We start from the raw sequence: 20,085 nt of genomic DNA, 5'->3' as shown, positions 1-20,085 counted from the left end.
TGAAATCACCGGAGGTCGATCAGATTTCTTAAAATTTAGGACTCTATGATTGCAAATTTAATTTGAGATTGATGTGGGTTTCCTTGATTGAGTTCTTGTTAATGCCTCGGATTGTTAATTACACTATTTGTGTGTGTGTGTATATATATAGTGTATATATGTGTGTGTGTGTGACTGTGTATTAATTGGGTGTAGGGAGGGAAAAAGACTATTTGTGTGGTGTCCCTAAGCATTAACTGATGAGCGCTGAAAAGTGCCTATTTAAACCTCTTAAACTTAGGTATTCTAGAATCTTTATCTATCTTATTTTACCGTTTTGTATTGATTTCGTGTTATTTCCATTTTCAGGTACTTATCCCCAAAATAAGCTAACTCAGCCAAATAAGAGCATAATTGAAGCAATTCTGGGATGAATCAAAGAAAGGAACAAAGGAGAGCAAAAGGAAGCAAATGGTGAAATTTCAGCAACTTCGATCGATCTCAAGAAAAGTTCGATCGATCCAACTTTCATCGATCTCAGCACTTCAAGATAGATCCAGGCCATGATGTCATTTTCAGAGATCCCAAAAGTTCGATCGATCCAACATCATTCTTTGATCAATCGAACTTTCTTGTCCTTATCCATATGCCAGATCTTATACAGCTGTACCACCCCTACCAACCACTTCTGTCCTTTTCCCAAAAATATCTTCAAAATATCTCAAATTTGTTTTTATCCAAAAAGGCGCCGTCATTAAGGATCGATCCAGCCTGAGTTCGATAGATCTCAGCCATGTTCGATCGATCCAAGTCCAAGGTTCGATCGATCGAACTTCCTCCAGTGCGAAAAAGTTAAATTTCCAGCTCACAAAATGTTGTCCTTTATCTAATCATTGGGGAATATTTGTTGTAGGACCCCAGCTCATTTTAGGTGTCATTTGACCTACTTATAAAAGGATAAGGATTACTTTTTATATCATATCATACCATATACACATACTTAGAGAAGATAATACTTAGTAAGAAAGCAAAGGAGAGGAGGAGGCTAGAGACACCATTGGAGACTCTTCATCAACCAAGGAGCAGATTTCTTCCATGGAGCTTGCCCTTAAGGGTTGGAGGACATCATCCATGAGTGGCTAGACGTCCTCTTGGGGCTAGAGTTAGCCCTAAGCATGCTTTCTACTTTTTGATTTATGTATTTATGAGGGGATTTGTATTGTGATTCATGTCTTGACACTTTTATATGTATAGATCTTGTTTATTCAATGATTTATGTGGATTAATGCTTCCAATTGATCATTTCATTCTATCCATATGTCTATGTATGCTAGAATAGATGTTCATGTGTTTGTCTCTGTTTCTTGTGTTCTTGATGCATCTCTATGTGTATTAATGCTATAGCTCTAGAGATTGTCAAGACATAGTGCTTAATGTCATGTTCTTGTGGTATATTTGATGGTTTATACTCATTTCTTGATGAATTGTACCTCTCCCTTAGTTTAATTAGTTAATTTCATGTCATTAGCTTAGTTGTAGTGTAGTTGTTAAATAGGAGGACAATCCATGCTTGTTGTTGATGTTCCATACTTATGAAAGCAAGTAACATGTATCTCTAACCTTGTGATGTGTTTGGATTGTGAGCTTAAAGAAAAAATTAATGGTTTAATTTGATATGTTGTGCTATCCACCATGTTGTTTAGACAATATATGCTTAATTTGTCATCCATGCTTGTTGAAATAACCACACACACACTTTGTTGCAATACATGTTTTTCTCCTCATTAATCATTCATTAAAGGTATAGAAAAGTATGCTTTGTGGTGATCTCTATACCCCAAGATCTCTCTTTTTTTCATTCTCATTATTGCATTATTGTTTACTTTAGTTTAAATTGCATCTTAGTGTAATTCAACCACCAACCACTATTTTGATCACTCGACCTACTAACCCTAATCTTGATTCCTCAACCTAGTACGACACCTCAATTCCTTGGGACGATCCCTTCTCACTCATACTACATAGTATAGATGTTAAGCGGTTTATAAATTTAAATTATGGTGCCCACTTGACACTAATTTCCAAACTCAAAGTTTTGTGCATTGTTTTGTGCACACCCTCGTAGAGACACCATTAACCATTGTTCATCAAATCCCAAATAAAGATTCACAATCCAATCACAAAAAACCTCCATGATTGTTGAGTAAAACCAAAGCCGCAAGACCCAACTGCAACCCAAAGTCTTAACCCATCTCTCTGGGAACATGGTTGGCCGCCTTGGTCTGATAATACGTTGAGATATTAGGAGGGTTGGGGTTTTAGAGGGTATCAACCATGGACGTATAAGGCATGAATGGAGAGAGAAGATGACTCTTGGGCCTGGCAGCGTCGACGTATCGTGCTGATCTCCGACACATCTATCTATCTATACATAAGTATATATATATATGCATATGTATATGTATAGTTTGAATATATATATATATACATATATATATTGGGGTATTTTTGTCATTTAGGTTTATAGATATTTTGAATTAAATTGTATTAAAAAACTAGGGGTAAATGGGTCAATTCGCATGTGTCAGAGCTAGTTTGGGGTGTAATTGAAAATTAAAACCAAAATGTTCATTTAGGTGAGATTTGACCTCCTAACATGAGGGGGTGTCAGTGTAATTTACCCTTTTTTTTTAATATTTGGGCACGGCGCGAACAAGCGTCCATCAAGCGTGTCCCATTCTTGGGGAATTTTTTTTTAAAAGGCATTCTTGGGAATTTTTAAGAAAGTTTTAGAAAGAAAGCTGGGTTGAAGTGTAAATATAAGCAGTTATATAATAACTTGGTCATTACATAATTACCTAAATGTTGTTTTATAAAACAGATTTATATTAAAACAATCAGATATTTATGCTTATATTTTTCCCACCGACCAAACTTCGCTACCGGTGGATATTGTCTCTCTAGCTGTCTCTTCTCTTTCACCTCTTTTAACTCTTTTTCTTCAACCTCCTCTTTTCTTTCTTCTTCTTCTTCTTCTTCACAAACCCTAGATACTTCTTTTTTTTCCTTTCACAACAAAATTATATTTGCATCTCTTGTTTCCATGAACTTTTTTCTCTTCTATGAATTCTTTCCTTAATTCTTTAACTAAGCAATAATTCTTTTTCTAACAAAACCCTAATCCTCTTTGTTTCTTTGTTTTTTTCTCTTTCTTAACCCTTTACTCTTAATTTTTTTAAGTAAAATACTATCATATATATATATAAATATATATATTTATTATTCGTCGTGTCCTCACCGTGTCCGTGTCCTAATATTTTAGGATTTGTAGTCTCACCGTGTCCGTGTTGTGTCTATCCATGTCCCATATCCGTTTTGGTGCTTCTTAGCCGATCATACAATATGTAGAAGCACTCCTCCATTAATCCATCTTAAGTTTAATTCTATAATTAACATCATCATCTCCAAATTATCATTCCTTGTACAAAATTGAATCTAAAAAACAAAAATGTTGGCATTTTGGTATCTCATGACCCACTTCACTACAAATGCCCCTTTCTTGTTCTTTCAAGATCCTCCTCCTTCAATCTGAATACATTCAATATTCCACATCCTTTGTGATGCACTCTCCCGATCATCACTAATACAGCTTTTAAGCATACCAGGATGCAAACCCTCCACAATCTCATCCCTATAGAAGTAGCTTCCTCTTAGAGGTGAATCAGCATTTCCACAGCCACCGGAATGCTCATCAAAGAATGGTGGCAATGCACCAAGGCTTAAACAACTTAAGGAACAGGATTCAATTCCTTATAAAAGTAACTTCCTCTTAAGAAGTGAATCAGCATTTGCACCCACCTGGAACCATCAGAACACACCAATATAACAGAAAGGTTCTTGAAATTCCCACCACCTTTGTCTAGTACTCTATCTGGCTCAATCTGAGATGTAAAGAATAACAAGAACAGTGCTCCAATAAAATGAGAAACCTTAACCCATCAAAACCATTACTTTTGGTTCACCCATCTTCTAAACAACATTGCTGTCAGCACATGGGAATTGAAGATTCCACTTTGCCAACTAAAGCTCTATCTAGACTCATGATTTGGATTAGGCTTGATCCAACTTGACCTCTCGTTTTGAGGTCCCTTCTTTTTTGCCCGTCTAACCGTCTAACATCCAGAAACAACCCGATCTGCACCGCTGCACTTTATAGACAATTTATCTTATCAATACTCCTTGCATTAGTAAATCTTTTAAACATTCCAGCCACCCCCATTAGGGATTTCCCCTTGTATTGACAAAAATCACAACTTCCCTCTTGAGTTATCCATATCAAAGGACCTTCCAGACATTGCCCCTTGAGGAGCGCCACACTAGCAATTTGTATTACATGAACTCTCATAAATGTATTAATAATTGTGTAAGAGTATTGAAATATGGGTCCAGCATTTCTTATTACACATACTAAGCAAGCATGTCTGAGAATTTAAATTTACTATAAATTCCTTTTTTTGTTACGTTATTGTTAGAGGATTTAAATATTACTATTACACCATCTTCAATATCTTAAGCTTTTAGAGTAGTTGACAAGATCCTGAGTTCAAACCTCACCTTTACCTAATAATTAAAATTGAAAGACAAGCTTAAGCATTTATTAGAGTAGATAGTGGTTAACATGGTATTAGAACAAGTAAGGTATTGAGTTCAAACCCCACCATCATCCTAAACCCGTGTTGGACAAGAAGGCCACACATGAGGTGGCGTGTTAGAGGATTTAAGTACTAAAGTTACACGTGCTCTAACAACTTAAACTTTCAGAGTAGATGTTGATTAACATGCTCATTGTCACCTTGATAATTAAAATTGAAACACGTGTTGGGTCAAAAGGCCACAAGTGAAGGGGCGTGTTAGAGGATTTATATATCAATGCTATACTCTCTAATATTAGTTGTATCCCCGTTTACAGGTTTAGATATCTAGTATATCTGACATTCAGACATGTAAATCACAACCGAATAAAAAATCCAAGTCTATATAACATAGCAAGCTTTCTCAAACTACACTTATCACAAAGGCACTTCTAGACAACTCACTGAATGCATCGACGAAATATTCACAAAGTTGGAGGAGGGATTGTGACCTAATCACACCAATTTCACCAAGTCTTCACCTCCTTTTACCAATTTTAATCTAGTGCCTCAGCATTCACTTCCATGATCGACCTAGGAACATATTTCAGGTACATCTTCATTATTTCAGCTTCAGTCAAGAAAAGACTTGAGAAGACTCAGCTGTACTTTATATCACAGGTTTAGAGAAAGAATTCAGGTATCATATTATGAATTGGGAGATCTGTTTACCCCCACTGCATTTAGGAGACTTAGAATGAGGAAGTTCAGACTAGTTAACAAGGGGATCTGGATTATCCTTCAAAGATGCTTGAGGAGGAGATTGGTTTGGAGTATGGGAGCAAAGTAACACATGCATGGACGTGGGACTCAAAACACGATACGATATAGATATGCCGACAGATCAAATCTTAAAATAATAGGATGGTGCATGTAATGGCATGGACAAGACTATATATAAATATAAATTTTTATTTCTATATAGCTATTGAATAAGATAATTATATAACTTCAATTATTTTTTAATTTCAATACTAAGACTAAGAGTTATATAATTTAGAAGATGAAAATATGTTATTTTAATACTTAAATATGCTCTAACAACGAGTTTATATAATTTAAGTATTAAAGTTATACTACATATGTTATTACTCTCCTACTTTGGCATTATAATTATATTTTTTGTCGTGTATGAAAAAGTGTATGTCGTGAGAAAGCTGTCCTGAATGTTAGAAATCAAGAGAAGAGACCTCTCGATTGCACTGGATTGGAGGATGCTTGTTTGAAGTTGTGTCAGATTTCCGGAGAGTGGAATAGTTTGGATTCTATCTTTTTTAGAGCATTATAAGCTTCAAATTTAGAGTCAGCGCATGCCATTTCTGACATTAGCATGGGTATCTTGGTGTATAGGAGGCGAATGATATTTTGGGATGGAATCTGAACAAAAGTGGCTAATTTAGATGAGATTCCGTTATAAAGCGTTGTTTTGTTCAAGTACCTTCTAAGGTATCTTTGTTTTTTTTTTTGGCATGGCCATTGCTTCAGAGGAGATCTTAACTAGGGACAACCTGGTGAGAAAGGAAAAACTTATTCCCAATTGATATTGCATGTCAAAGAAAACTGCAAATAATACATATCATCTCCTTCACTGTGAGCAGGACTGGGCCATTTGATGTAGTATACGTCTCTCTTTGCCTCCTTGAAGTAGTAAAGGTCATACCTCAGTCTGTGGAGGAGCCGTTTGGGAGTTGGCTAGCGGCTTTTTTTATACAATTCAACAAGCTTCGAAGGTTGCTCCCCTATGTCTCATTTGGTGTTCATGGAAGGAGCAAATGTGCATGCTGCTTAAGTCTGAAGATGTACACCTGTCCTTTCATAGATTAATTCATCTAGATACTTCCCAAAGTTCTGATGTCTAAGAGGTCTTCTTTGCACTCTTTTCTTGAAATTTTAGGAGTTTTAGGAGTGTAACATAAGGTTAAGTTGGTTGCTCCTAAATACTTTCAAAAGTATACTTCGGGTGTACACGGATTGAATCTCCTCTGCTTCCATCTATGTTACAATATTTACTTATTGAAAATTCAGAAAATTGTAAAATGTATTGTATTGAATGAATTACAATGAATGATACAAGAGGTATATATAGGCAAAACCTAATGGGTTAGGTGAAGTTAGGCAAGGTGTGAACACAAGCTTGGTGTGCTTCTAGAAAGCATGCTACTAGAAGGTGACAATGTTGACTATACAATGTTGAATCTAACATTCAACTATTTACAGCTAGAAGTCAGATTTACTATTTTGTAGTTGACAGCAATAAATAACCTTTTTCAACACTCCCCCTCAAGTTGGATTGAAGATGTCTTCCATTGCCAGCTTGCCAACCAAGTAGTCGAATTGTCTTTTGTGTAGACCTTTTGTTAGTATATCTGCAATTTGCTCCGTAGTTGGGACATATGGCATGCAGATCAAACCATTCTCAAACTTTTCTTTAATAAAGTGCTTATCAACTTACACATGTTTTGTTCTATCATGAAGAACGAGATTGTGGGCAATCACGATTGCTACTTTGTTGTCGCAGTATACTCTCATAGGTGAGGTGCTCGATATTCTTAAGTCATTTAGCAGTCTCCTGATCCACAGAACTTCACAAATCCCATGGGCAACTGATCTAAACTCAGCTTCAACACTACTTCTAGCCACCACGTTTTGTTTTTTACTGCGCCAAGTAACCAAGTTTCCCCCAACACAGGTGCTATAGCCAGAAGTTGATTTTTGATCAGTAACGCTCCCAGCCCAGGCTGCATCAGTGTAGACTTCAATTTGTAAGTATCCCTGTCTCCTGAATATGAGGCCTTTACCAGGAGTTCCCTTTAGATACCTCAGGACTCTGTATACCGCCTTGAAGTGTTCTTGTCCTAGTGAGTGCATGAATTGGCTCACTCTGCTTACTACAAAAGCTATGTCAAGACGAGTATGAGATAAGTAGATAAGTCTTCCAACAAGTCTCTGAAACTGTTAAATATTCACCACATCCTCCTTTCTTGCGGGCTGTTTTCTTGGTTGGGCTCGGTTGGAGTCTCAGCTACTTTACATCCAAGTAAGCCTGTTTCACTAAACAAATCAAGTACATATTTGCATTGAGTGACAAAAATACCTTCCATAGATCTGGCAAATTCTATGCCGAGGAAATATTTCAATGCTCCCAAATCCTTGACTTCAAAATCTTTAGCGAGACCCTCCTTTAATCTTTCAAGTTCAATACTATCATCACCTGTGAGGATTATGTCATCTACATAAACAATCAAGATAGCAATTTTACCTTCTCTTGACTGCTTATAGAACATGGTATGATCTGCTTGACTCTGACAGTAGCCATAGTTCTTTACAACCTTCCCAAATCGTTCGAACCATGCTCTTGGAGACTGTTTGAGACCGTACAATGATTTCTTCAGCTTGCAAACTTTGCCTTCTCCAAATCTCTGTTCAAATCCTGGAGGTGAGTTCATGTAGACTTCTTCTTCTAAATCTCCATTCAAGAAGGCATTTTTAATGTCTAACTAGTGTAGGGGCCAATTGAAATTTATAGCCAAGGATAACAAAACTCGTATTGAGTTTATTTTGGCTACTGGAGTAAAGGTTTCTTGGAAGTCAATTCCAAAGGTTTGTGTAAACCCTTTCGCTACAAGCCTTGCCTTATACCTCTCTACGCTACCATCAGCCTTGCATTTTATTGTAAACAGCCATTTACACCCTACAATCTTCTTATCCCTTGGTATTGAAACTACTTCCCAAGTACCATTTTTCCTCAAAGCATTCATCTCTTCCATAACTACTAACTTCCAATTCGGATCATCTAGAGCTTCCTTGATGGTTCTTGGCACAAACAGGTTAGATATTTTAGAAGTAAATGCTTTATGGCTATTGGAGAGCCTGCGATAGGATAGATAGTTGGTAATGGGGTGTTTGGTGCATTCTCGGGTTCTTTTCTAATGGCTATGGGAATGTCAAGATCTGTGGGAATCGGTTTTGGTAAGGCAGTAGGAGGGACAGAATCGGAGGTAAAATCAAATGAAAATGATGGAGGAGTTATGATAGGAATAGAAATTGGAAGGAGAATGGGATTAGAATTACCTGAACTACCCAGAGGACCTTCACTTGGAGATTTTGATTGACCTTGTGGTTGGATGATCTGTTGGTCTTTATTTCCTCGCTGATTTTTTTCCCGAGTATAAACCAATAGCTCAGGTTTAATTTGATCTTCCTGTAGTATTTCTCCCCCTGTTTGTGATTTTTCTGCATTTGGCAAACCTTGACTTGGAACTTCATTTTCAATATCTTTTGTTGAAAAAGGTTATTTATTGTTGTCAACTACAAATTAGTAAAGCTGACTTCTAGCTGTAAATAGTTGAATGTTTGTAGACATTAAAATTTTAGTGGGCTTTGATTTTGACAAATGGACCCCTTAAATATGGGCCTAATGTTTAATTAAGTTATTAAATTGGCCCAAGTTTGGTCCACTTAAATTATTTAATTAGCCAAGCCCAGATGGTTAAATATAAATGTAATTATTCCTAATAAAATATATTTGGAATAATTATTTTTAAGGATAATTATTATAATATAACCGGCCCGCCCAGTTATTATTTTATCCTTATCAGGAGATGACACGTGTCATCATCCTATGGATCCAAGAAGCCTATAAATAGAGGCCTGGAGGAAGGGAGAAGGGGTACAAAAATTCTGCATTCAGAGATCCAGAATTCCAGAGAGAAATACAGAAGCTCTCATCCCCTACATCCAAATCCAAAGGCGAAGAACACCAAGCACATCAAATCCTGCCATTCCTCACCCAAATTCCAAGACGATTCAAGAACAAGCTCATGCAGCCCTTGGATCTAACCAACAACAAAAAGGAGATAGAATCAGAGGACCATTCTTTTTGTAAAGAATATTACAAAGGATTGTACCCCATCTTTATTTATTAATAAAATTATATTTTGCCCATATTTTGTTTCTATTGCAGACTTACAAAATTTGTGTGTACAATGTTAGATTCAACATTGTATAGTTAACATTGTCACCTTCTAGTAGCATGCTTAATAGAAGCACACCAAGCTTGTGTTCACACCTTACCTTGTGTTCACACCTTGCCTAACTTCACCTAACCCATTAGGTTTTTCCTATATATACCTCTTGTATCATTCATTGTAATTCATTCAATACAATACATTTTACATGGTATCAGAGCAGGGACCTGATCTCTGACTCTTACCGAAACTTTTTTTCTACTTCCAGCAGTCCTTCACCATGTCAAAAATTTCATCTGATTCCACTTCTTCCACTGCCCCATCAAAAACTCCTACAATCCATGCTTCTAACTCTGATTCACACTCTCTCCAAATCACCAATATTCAATTGAATGGTGATAACTTCTTGCGTTGGTCTCAGTCTATCCGGATGTACATCCGTGGATGGGGAAAGATTGGTTACCTGACAGGAGATAAGAAGGCACCAAAAATAGAAGACTCGGCGTATTCAACCTGGGATGCGGAAAATTCCATGGTCATGACTTGGCTCGTAAATTCCATGGAGGAAGATATCAGCTGCAATTACATGTGCTATCCGACAGCCAAGGAACTTTGGGACAATGTTAATCAGATGTATTCTGATCTAGGAAATCAGTCCCAAATCTTTGAGTTGACACTAAAACTTGGTAAAATCCGACAAGGAGAGGACAAAGTCACCAAGTATTTCAATTCTTTGAAGCGGCTGTGGCAAGATTTTGACCTGTTCAATGACTACGAATGGAAATTGCCAAAAGATTGTGATCATAACAAAAGGATGGTGGAGAATAATCAAATTTAAAAGTTTCTTGCAGGTCTAAATGTCGAATTCGACGAAGTTAGGGGGAGAATAATTGGCCAACAGCCTTTGCCCTCAATTGGTGAAGTCTTCGCTGAAGTTAGACGTGAAGAAAGCCGTAGAAATGTCATGCTAAGAGAAAAGGGAGTTGTTGCACCTGTCAAGAACTCAGCCTTGGTTGCATTCGATCCAAGTGCGAAAAAGGTATTTGCCACCGATCAGAGAAGGCAGGATGAGAGGCTTCGGGTGTGGTGTGATTTCTGCAATAGGCCACATCATACCCGAGAAACCTGCTGGAAAATCCATGGAAAGGGAAAAGCAGCAAGCCGGGCGATAGATCTAATCGTTCATTCCCTTCAGCAAATGAAGCTGAAACAGGTCCCTTCTCCAAGGAGCAAATGGATCATCTTCTCAAATTGCTAAAGTCCAATTCTTCACTAGGTACTCCTGGTGGTTTCCTTGCTGAAACTGGTAGAAATCCTAATGCTTTATCTTGTAGCCTAGACTTTGCACCATGGATTATTGACTCCGGGGCGTCTGATCATATGACGTCTCTTTCTCACCTTTTTTACACTTATTCACCTTGTTCTGGGAATGAAAAAATTAGGATTGCCGATGGTAGTTTTTCCCCTATTGCAGGAAAAGGCCAAATAAAAATCTCAAAAAATATAATTCTGAATTCTGTCCTTCATGTTCCAAAATTGGCCTGCCGTTTGTTATCTGTCAACAAATTATCTAAAGACTTAACTGTCGAGTTATCTTCTTTGATTCTTATTGTGAATTTCAGGACCAGAACTCGGGTAGGACGATTGGCAGTGCTAAGATGATCAATGGTCTTTACTACTTCAATGACAATTTTTCCAGTAATAAAATAGCTCATGGTTTTAATAATAGTATTAGTTCAATTTCTACTCGTGAACAAATACTGCTTTGGCATCTGAGACTAGGACATCCTAGTTTTCCTTATCTAAAACATTTGTTTCCTAGTTTGTTTAAAAATTTGGATTGTTATTCCTTTCAATGTGAGAATTGTCATTTATCTAGAAGTCATCGAACTACTTTTTTTTCAAAACCATATCGTGCTTCAAAACCTCTCTACTTGATTCACAGTGATGTGTGGGGACCCTCAAAGGTTACCACAGGGTCTGGAAAAAAATGGTTTGTAACTTTCATAGATGATCACACTCGATTATGCTGGGTTTATTTGATGAATGTGAAATCTGAAGTTGAAAAACTGTTTAAAGATTTTTACAAAATGGTCGAAAACCAATTTCAGTCAAAAATTAGTATACTACGCTCCGATAATGGAACTAAGTATTTCAATGAACATTTGGGAAATTTTTTAAAGGAAAAGGGTATTTTACGTCAATCTACTTGTCAGGATACTCCTCAACAAAATAGAATTGCAGAAAGAAAAAACGAACATTTACTTGAGGTAGCTCGTGCCATGATGTTTTCTATGCGTGTGCCAAAATATTTATGGGGAGAGGCTGTTTTAACAGCATCCTATTTAATTAATAGGATGCCTACCCGTGTTCTTAAATATGTCACACTCTTAGGTTATTTCAAACAAACCTTTCCCGAATGTAGAATTAACTTAGATTTACCATTGAAATTTTTTGGCTGCATTGTTTTTGTTCATATACCTAGCACGTTTCGCTCTAAACTTGACCCGAGAGCTGAGAAATGTGTCTTTATAGGTTAAGCTCCACATAAAAGAGGATATAAGTGCTATAATCCACAAACGAAAAAAATTCATGTGAGTATGAATGTTCAATTTCTTGAAAACAATCTTTTTTTAGCAAAAATTATCTTCAAAGGGAGAGAGAAAGGGAAGAAGACAATTTTTGGGAGACTATAGGCCCTTTACCGAATCCCATTCTCTCTGAAACTGTTTTTCCTGACTTACAAAAACAACTTGTTAAAGATATTGAAATATAAAATATATATATATATATATAACAGTGACCTGATTATCTCGGAACCAGAAAATAAGAATTTTGATAAGCAAAATAAAAGGAACAGAAACAATAATTCTATTATTTTGCTGAAAATTTCTACTCTTCTACTACTGCAACTGTTAACATCTCTAGTTTGTTTCCAAGGACTCAAAGAACAATCTTGACAACAACATTGACAACCACATAAAATTATTCATTGGAGTTGCTGTCAGCTGTAAAATTATAGAATGTCAAGAGAATTGTTTAGTCAAAAAGTAAAAACAACTTCCATTTTGAAACCAATGCAACCCACTTAAGATTTAGAAATATGAAATACTGATACTTCTATTTTATTTGATCAAGGAGAAAATCTATAATGAGGTTTGACCTCATTACAATAGTCATGAATTCTCTGCTGTTTGACCAAATGTCAAAATACGCACCAGATAAAAGAGGATACAGTCAAAAATTATCACCAAAATTCAGTTACAATAGATCACACGCTCCAGACAAACTTTTATATTCCCTGTCCTTTGACCAAATTCACGAAATCAAACTATCATCTTTCACCAACTTGTATGATTTTGCTTTAAGGTATTTTGATACAATGTTTTTTATAGTAGGACCACTTTAATATGGGCAACATCATGATGTTGCTCCAGCATTGTTTCCGTGCTCAAAATGTGACATTCTAAAGTGGAACTCTTGACAAGAACCATGGAATCGACCTCATAATAGACTTGCTCTTTGATCTAGATGGTATGTGGACGAAGTATCAAGTGATTGTTCTTGTTAAAATGGCACCATTATAATGATACAAGTGTATGAGAGATTGTGCTTTCACATGCATGATCAGAATCATGAAATAATAATAATAATAATAATAATAATAATAATAATACAAGTGGGTACACACCTTTGATGCCTTACAAACCTCAGGATCAGAAAACCAAGTCTCATCAACCACCACATCAGGAGTCCGAGGCTTCCCACTGTATGCAACTGCAGCAATAGAAGACGTCACAACCACTCTTTTAACAGATGGAGATCTTGCACATGACCCGAGGACATTAAGTGTTCCCTTTACTGCAGGTTCAATTAGTTCTGCCTGTATAGGAGAGAGAGAGAGAGAGAGAGGTTGAGTAATTAGTACAACATTAATTATTTTTACTATGAAGGTGATAAGAAGCCAATTTATTGAAGAAGAACAGATTGAATAATACCATCAATGTTCATATAACATTATAATGATCACTCTTATCAATATTATGATCAAGACCTTTCCGTATGTCACATGGGAACAAGCCCACTAGCAAAGAAGACTATGTAAAGATCAGCACACTGTTCTTTTTTACAATCCGGAACTAATGCAAGGAGCATTACCTAAATGGCAAAACATATCAATATCAATCCCAAAAGTTGTAATTTGTAAAATGAATGCTGTGTTCAAAGACATTGTCTATAGTTCCCAATCAGCCTTCACAAGTAGGATATAGTTTCCACTTTCCAGTCATGCAACTAGGACTTGGAAAAGAATACAAATAACTTCAGAGAAAGAAAGAGAAGTGGTGGGGGTGGGAGTGGGAGATCGCTGGGGGTTGAATCCAAAGTGGAGGTGGATGAACTAATGCACCACTACCATCACCTCTTTATTAATCCACGACCCAAGAGCCATGCACTTCAGGGTAGTACAGATTTCAGGCCAGGTCATCTCTTTTCCCCCATTTCTCTTCATAATCATTTGACTTCCAGTTTAGCCCTGAAAAATCTTACATCACCTGTCTAGCTATCACCAATTCAATGATGAAACCAATGTGGTCTTTGATAGGATTCAAATCTAAACAGAGTTAATACCAAGGAATGTTGGACCTTTTTCAGTACCAACTAATCAGTTTTCATGAGCTTAAATTAGGGTTCTGGTGCTATGTTTTTGGTCTATAGACCAAAATGAACAGCTTCTGGGTACTTATTTCCGTATCCAGTTAGGAACTAGCCACACCTGATCTAAAGGAAAAGATGAAAGGATTATGAAGGATTGGTTTTGGGATGAAGGGTTCCTTTTGATCCGGGAAAATATAACCCTAAATTAAAACCTGCTTCAAATTCCATCTACATATAGAAAAGATCATTACCCAATGTGATCCCTGTTAATCAAGGGTGCTGGGAGGGATGGAGCAAATACCAACATAACCTTTGGAATTATTTGCAAAAAGTGGTTGCTCTAAGTATTCAAACCCGCATTACCACAATTGACAGCCCGAGAATCTTTTTTTGATAAGTAAGATATCATTAAAGGCAGCCCGAGAGTTACCAGTGCACCAATCAATGACCCATAAATATGTCCTACCTATTCTCCAGAACACAATGTCAATCAAAGAGCACCAGAGAAATATAAAAAAAATTAACTACTACTGTGAGATGGAAGAACGTTTGTAACCAAACAACAATGGAAAGTTTTGATACCATACCAACTTGTATGATTAAAACCTTAATAATGTAAAGGAGGCTGAATTCCAGGCTTACTGACTCATGCAGAAGTTGGTGGCAAAGGCCATCAAAAACAACAATTATAGACTCTATCCAACTTTCATCTTCATCATCATCATCCTTGAATATATCCCACATGAATTCTCTTTCTCCATTCTTTTTATTCCTATTATATTTTATTGTTTATATCTTTTTATTACAGACTTTATCCAACTTTCCCAGTTAAAGTTTAGAAAGGACAATGTAGATATACATATCTTTGTTTAAGCATCAACACTGCTGGTATCAGGGTGGAGGTGGTTTTTGGCCAAGCTTAGACTTCGATTTATTTATGCAGAAGCTGGTACAGCAATTAACTTACATTTTGTATCTGTCTCACTTCTCTCTATAATCAGACCAAAAGTTTCCGATCAGTATTACTAGTCATTATACTGTAACAACAACATATAGATCCCTACTTTTAAAGGAAAACTTTACAAATTTATTGTTGTTTCGTTTTTGGGGTTTCTTGCACCATTTCATCAGATAATGCCAGTTTAAGCATACGTGAAAGACATAACCATATAAACAAAAATGGAATACAAAGAACCTGCGGATCTGTGACTGCATGGTAAAAAGGAGATGCTGTATGGAAAACCCCTTGACACCCATCAACCATAGCATCAAAGGAACCTTCTTCCAGAAGGTTTGCTTTGAACATTTGAAGCCTCTCCTTAGCTCCATCGAGTGCACGTAAATGGTCTGTCTTCTTTGGATCGTCTGCAAGAGTATACAGATTGGACTCAATAAAAAATGTGTTAAAATCAGCAGCCAGTCTGATACAGTTGATGCCAGAGAGATGAACATAATATAGACAATATTCCATAGCCTAGCTTCGAGAAAAATGAGAATGTAAAAGCAAGGCCATCTGCTTGGATCGTCTTTTAAGGCAAGGATGGTTTGCTATACTGTGCTGGAGCAGTTTAAGAGGAGATTATCAAGATGGAAGAAAGATTATTTATAAAGGGAGTAGCCTTAAATTTATCAAAGAGTCCACTATCTAGCTATCCAACATATTTCATTCCTATCATTACCATTGTGGTAACAGTAGCAAAGAGATTACAGAAGCTTCATAGAGATTTCCTATAGTGATGATAGGAAGAAAGTTTAAGTGTCAGTTGTGTTGAAGGATTTATATATTTAAGTTACATCCTTTCTAACAGCTTAAGCTATTAGAGTAGATGGTAGTTAATATGGTATCAGAGCCAAAGGTCTCGAGTTTTAACCTCACTGTCACCCTAAAAGAAGGCCACACGTGAGGGGGCGTGTTGAAGGATTTATATATTTAAGTTACTCCCTCTATAACAGCCTAAGCTTTTAGAGTAGATGGTAGTTAACAATTTGCATACTAGGACATAGTGTGTTTCTCTTTACATGAAGGAGACTTGGGTCTACAAAGCTCAGTGTATTCAACCAAGTTTCATTAGGGAAGTAACTGTATAGAATTACAGAAGAGGCCGATATGTGAAGAATGTGGAACTGAATATGGTCTGAGAGGGTTGCTAGATACCATATGATGTTAACAGTTCTCATAGGGTGGGCTTTGGAAACAATATTTGCAGAATGCAAGCTGACTTCTCAAAGTTTGCTGTGTTTTCCTTCTCTACTGTTTTTTTGAAATGCTTCTAGCATATACCATTTGCTTCTAGAATCTAGCCTTAATGATTGAAATTTCTAAATCATGGTATTTATGAGTAATAATTGAATCAAGTCTTCTTGGCAAGCAGCCAACCATTGGTTGCCAGGAGAGAAACTTTCACCAATAAGTTTGCTGCAACCTATTCAGGATTTCATTCTTTAAAGGCTACAAGCCTATCCCTATAAGCTTTTATTGATGTATTCCTTCATCAATGCAAAATGAATGTACATGCACAGCATAATTTAACTCTATTATTCAAAATTAGGGGAATTGTTTGGTTAGAGAGACTTACCCTCTTTGCTAGCCAAACACTTAAGGCTTTGGCCTTCACTGCAACTAAGAAATTATTTTGGTCCAAGAAAAAGTGTCCATCTAAATTTTCATTATTACTTCATTTTAAATCTCTGTCATATCTTTTAGAATTTTTTTATTGTAATTATTTTTAAAAGTAGAGAAGTTACTACGGCTAATTACAAAGTCTGCTGCTGTAACGGTATTGCTCACGTTGTGCTAACATAATACCCTTCACTTACATCACGCTATTGTAGTAGTGGTTACTTTTTTGGATTCATTTTTGGCTTTCTATAATTAGTTTTGAATTTATGGATTTGCTAAAGTTGAATCAAATCTGTCCATTGTTAGTATACTTGTATTAAAGGAAGAAACACCAGTAAAAAGAAAAATCATATGTAAGCATGGGCAGAACCAGAAATGTTCGTTTGGGGTCATGGGGTGGCAGACTAGTAACATGAAATTAAAATTTTAAAATTTACAAAATAATTATAACAATTTTTATTGACAATACAATTCTAAATTTATATTCTTAAAAGAGCTTGTATATTATGACAATACTCTCATTGAATCTGCATCCTTATAAAGCTGACCTCACAGCTTTGCAATCTAATGGTCATAAGGGTGCAGAGTTTAATGGGATTGACAGCATGATAGTGTTTTTTATATTCTTAATCAACTAAAAATGAGGTATATAAACGTTTTGTATTTTTTTTTCTTAATAACTTAGGAATGAGGAATATATAACCTTAAAAATAAATAAATAAATAAAATGAGAATACAACTTAATTGAATAGAGACTGAAAACTGATATGAGATGCAAAAAATAAAGAGAAGAACATGCTGACAGTCAATAAATGAGGTTGTGAAGTTTCGAGTGAACTCTATCATACTTATTTTCTTTGTAGAGCCCACCAGATTATGTCCCTTAGCACTCTATCATGAAACTATGTATAAATCTTTTTGAGTACTTCTTCATTCTTCTATTAATCGTCTTATTAAGTATATGGTTTCCATAGTGCGTGGATCTACCAGCATAAATGTAAATTAAAGAAAACACACACTCAGTACATGGATCTACCTGCATAAATGTAAATTAAAGCAAACACACACTCCCATTATCGACAACATGTCTTTAGTAGGAGTCGAACCCTCAACCTCCCGATTTAGGAAGGAGAGATCATACCATTGGGCTAGGGGCCCTTTTGGTCATATTGAAGTGTCATTCCTTAGCCTTTTTCGATTATCCATTCCCATAATGGGGAACCATAAATAGGATTTTTAAAAATATTTGGGAGGTCTATGTGTAATTTTATTTTGCAAACTCACCATAAATAACCATTAATAGGCAAAGCATAAATAAGATTCTGAAAATACTTACCAAAAAATAGATAAATAAGATTTTGGAAAAATAATTGGAGGGCTAGCCTCCCTCTAGCTGGGCCACTCCCATATGTCCTACTTTTTCTTCTATTGACCAAGACCTGCTATCAACTACCAGTAAGACATTTCCACAGTAGTTCAAAATCTCTCAAACTTCCAACTTAACCCTTTATAATTTCTAATTGTATATTTTTTTTTATTGAATATTTATATCCGATTTTAATTTTTTCTAAAAGGGTTAAAATTATTCTATGAAATAGTAATGTTATTTTTTATTTGAAAACAAAAATTAATAATTTTCTTCTGCCTCTAGAAAGACTAATCAAAATAATAGTTGAAATTTATAAATACACAAAAAATACTAAAAAAAATACCTAAAATTTATAAACCAAAAAAATTCAATTTCTAAGAAAATATCAAGCATGTTTGAATAATTAAAAAAAAAATTAAAATCAATCTGTGCAGAAAAAAAAAATTAATTCTAATTTAATATGGGTATAAATGGAAGATTGAGAGGTCCAAAACTTATATTGAAAAAGGTTACAAAGGTAGGACTTCATGGTCTTATATAAACTTTATACGACTTAATAATCTTTAAAAGAGAAAAATAGGATTTATTGATAATTTTTCCTATATTAAATTTTGGGTACTTATTCTTAATTGGTGCTGAAACAACACTACCATAATAAAGAATGCCCAATCAAACCTAAGTTTATACTTACCAGGACAAATTGAGACTGGATAATTACGAATTGACGTTATTGATTATGTATGTATAATACTGAAGGAAAAAAAAAAATACTGCAAAAAATATTAACCACCCGTGTCTTCCAAACATCATATAAGCAATTACAAAGCCAAATGATCTATTCAGTATCTCAAAAACCCTATACCAATCAAATGTTATGATCAACCCCATACATACATATATATATATGTGTGTGATTGCATGCCAAGATCAGGACTTGATTCTTATTCAATTCTCGTCAAACTAATATAATTAAAATTTGAAAATAATTATGAAGTATAATTTCAAAGAGTGTTAAAAAAATTATGCAAAAATATTAACCACCCATGTCTTCCAAACATCATATAAGCAATTGCAAAGCCAGTGATGTATTCCAGGAAACCCTACATGATGAACAATATAATTGGAAATTGCATTTCGATTCTCTTGAAACTAATACAATTGAAAGTTGAGGAGCCGTGATGAAAAAAAACCATATGATGAACAATCGATATAACCCAGATTCTATGATTGATTGTTGGAAGATATATACAAAAATTAAAAACTGTAAGGATTCAGAGTCCAGAGAGAGAAAGATAAAACTGACTCGGATCGCGAACAGAGGCTTTGACAGTGTAACCACGTTGGAGTAAGAGCTTGACGAGCCATGAAGCTATGTACCCAGACGCTCCCGTCACGCACACGGTCTTCCCCGCACCACTCATTTTCGCAACCTCTCTCTCTCTCTCTCCCTCTCTCTCTCTCCAATGGAGTACTCCGTATATACTAACATAGGAGCTACTATATTAGTATATATACACACCAATAAAGTATATAAAATCTGTCTCTCTCTCTCTCTCTAATGGAGTACTCCGTATATACTAACATAGGAGCTACTATATTAGTATATACACACACCAATAAAGTATATAAGATCTGTCTCGCATATTTGTTGTCATTTATTGTATGCCCATATTTGTGTCGTTGACTTTACATACAATTCATATCCATAAACTCACTTGAAAATGCACGTGAAATGAAATCATAATATTCAGTAAATAAAAAAATTGTGACATAATTTACTATGTTCAATAATTCTGAAACATT

The 20,085-nt window shown here is 35.6% G+C and overlaps 1 protein-coding gene across 1 annotated transcript in view; it reads right to left on the bottom strand.

Annotated features, from left to right (window-relative positions):
- LOC132311449 (phenylacetaldehyde reductase-like) overlaps positions 1–19,781 on the bottom strand; it is a 30,992-nt gene extending 11,211 nt beyond the window's left edge. The window contains exons 1-3 of the mRNA XM_059809353.1: positions 19,586–19,781; positions 15,489–15,658; positions 13,329–13,520 (exon numbers count right to left, since the gene is read on the bottom strand). Coding sequence (XP_059665336.1) covers positions 13,329–13,520; positions 15,489–15,658; positions 19,586–19,703 — 480 coding nt within the window. The 5' untranslated portion in view covers positions 19,704–19,781. The remainder of the gene's footprint in view (positions 1–13,328; positions 13,521–15,488; positions 15,659–19,585) is intronic.
- Between the last annotated feature and the right edge of the window lie 304 nt (positions 19,782–20,085).

The sequence above is a fragment of the Cornus florida genome, unplaced genomic scaffold (assembly GCF_030987335.1).
Source record: "Cornus florida cultivar Cherokee Brave unplaced genomic scaffold, ASM3098733v1 CherokeeBrave_3.0.0_Hap2_Chr06, whole genome shotgun sequence".
In the NCBI taxonomy this organism is placed as follows: Eukaryota; Viridiplantae; Streptophyta; class Magnoliopsida; order Cornales; family Cornaceae; genus Cornus; species Cornus florida.
Note: the sequence above shows the minus strand (reverse complement) of the source record. Positions and strands in the feature narration are given on the sequence as shown.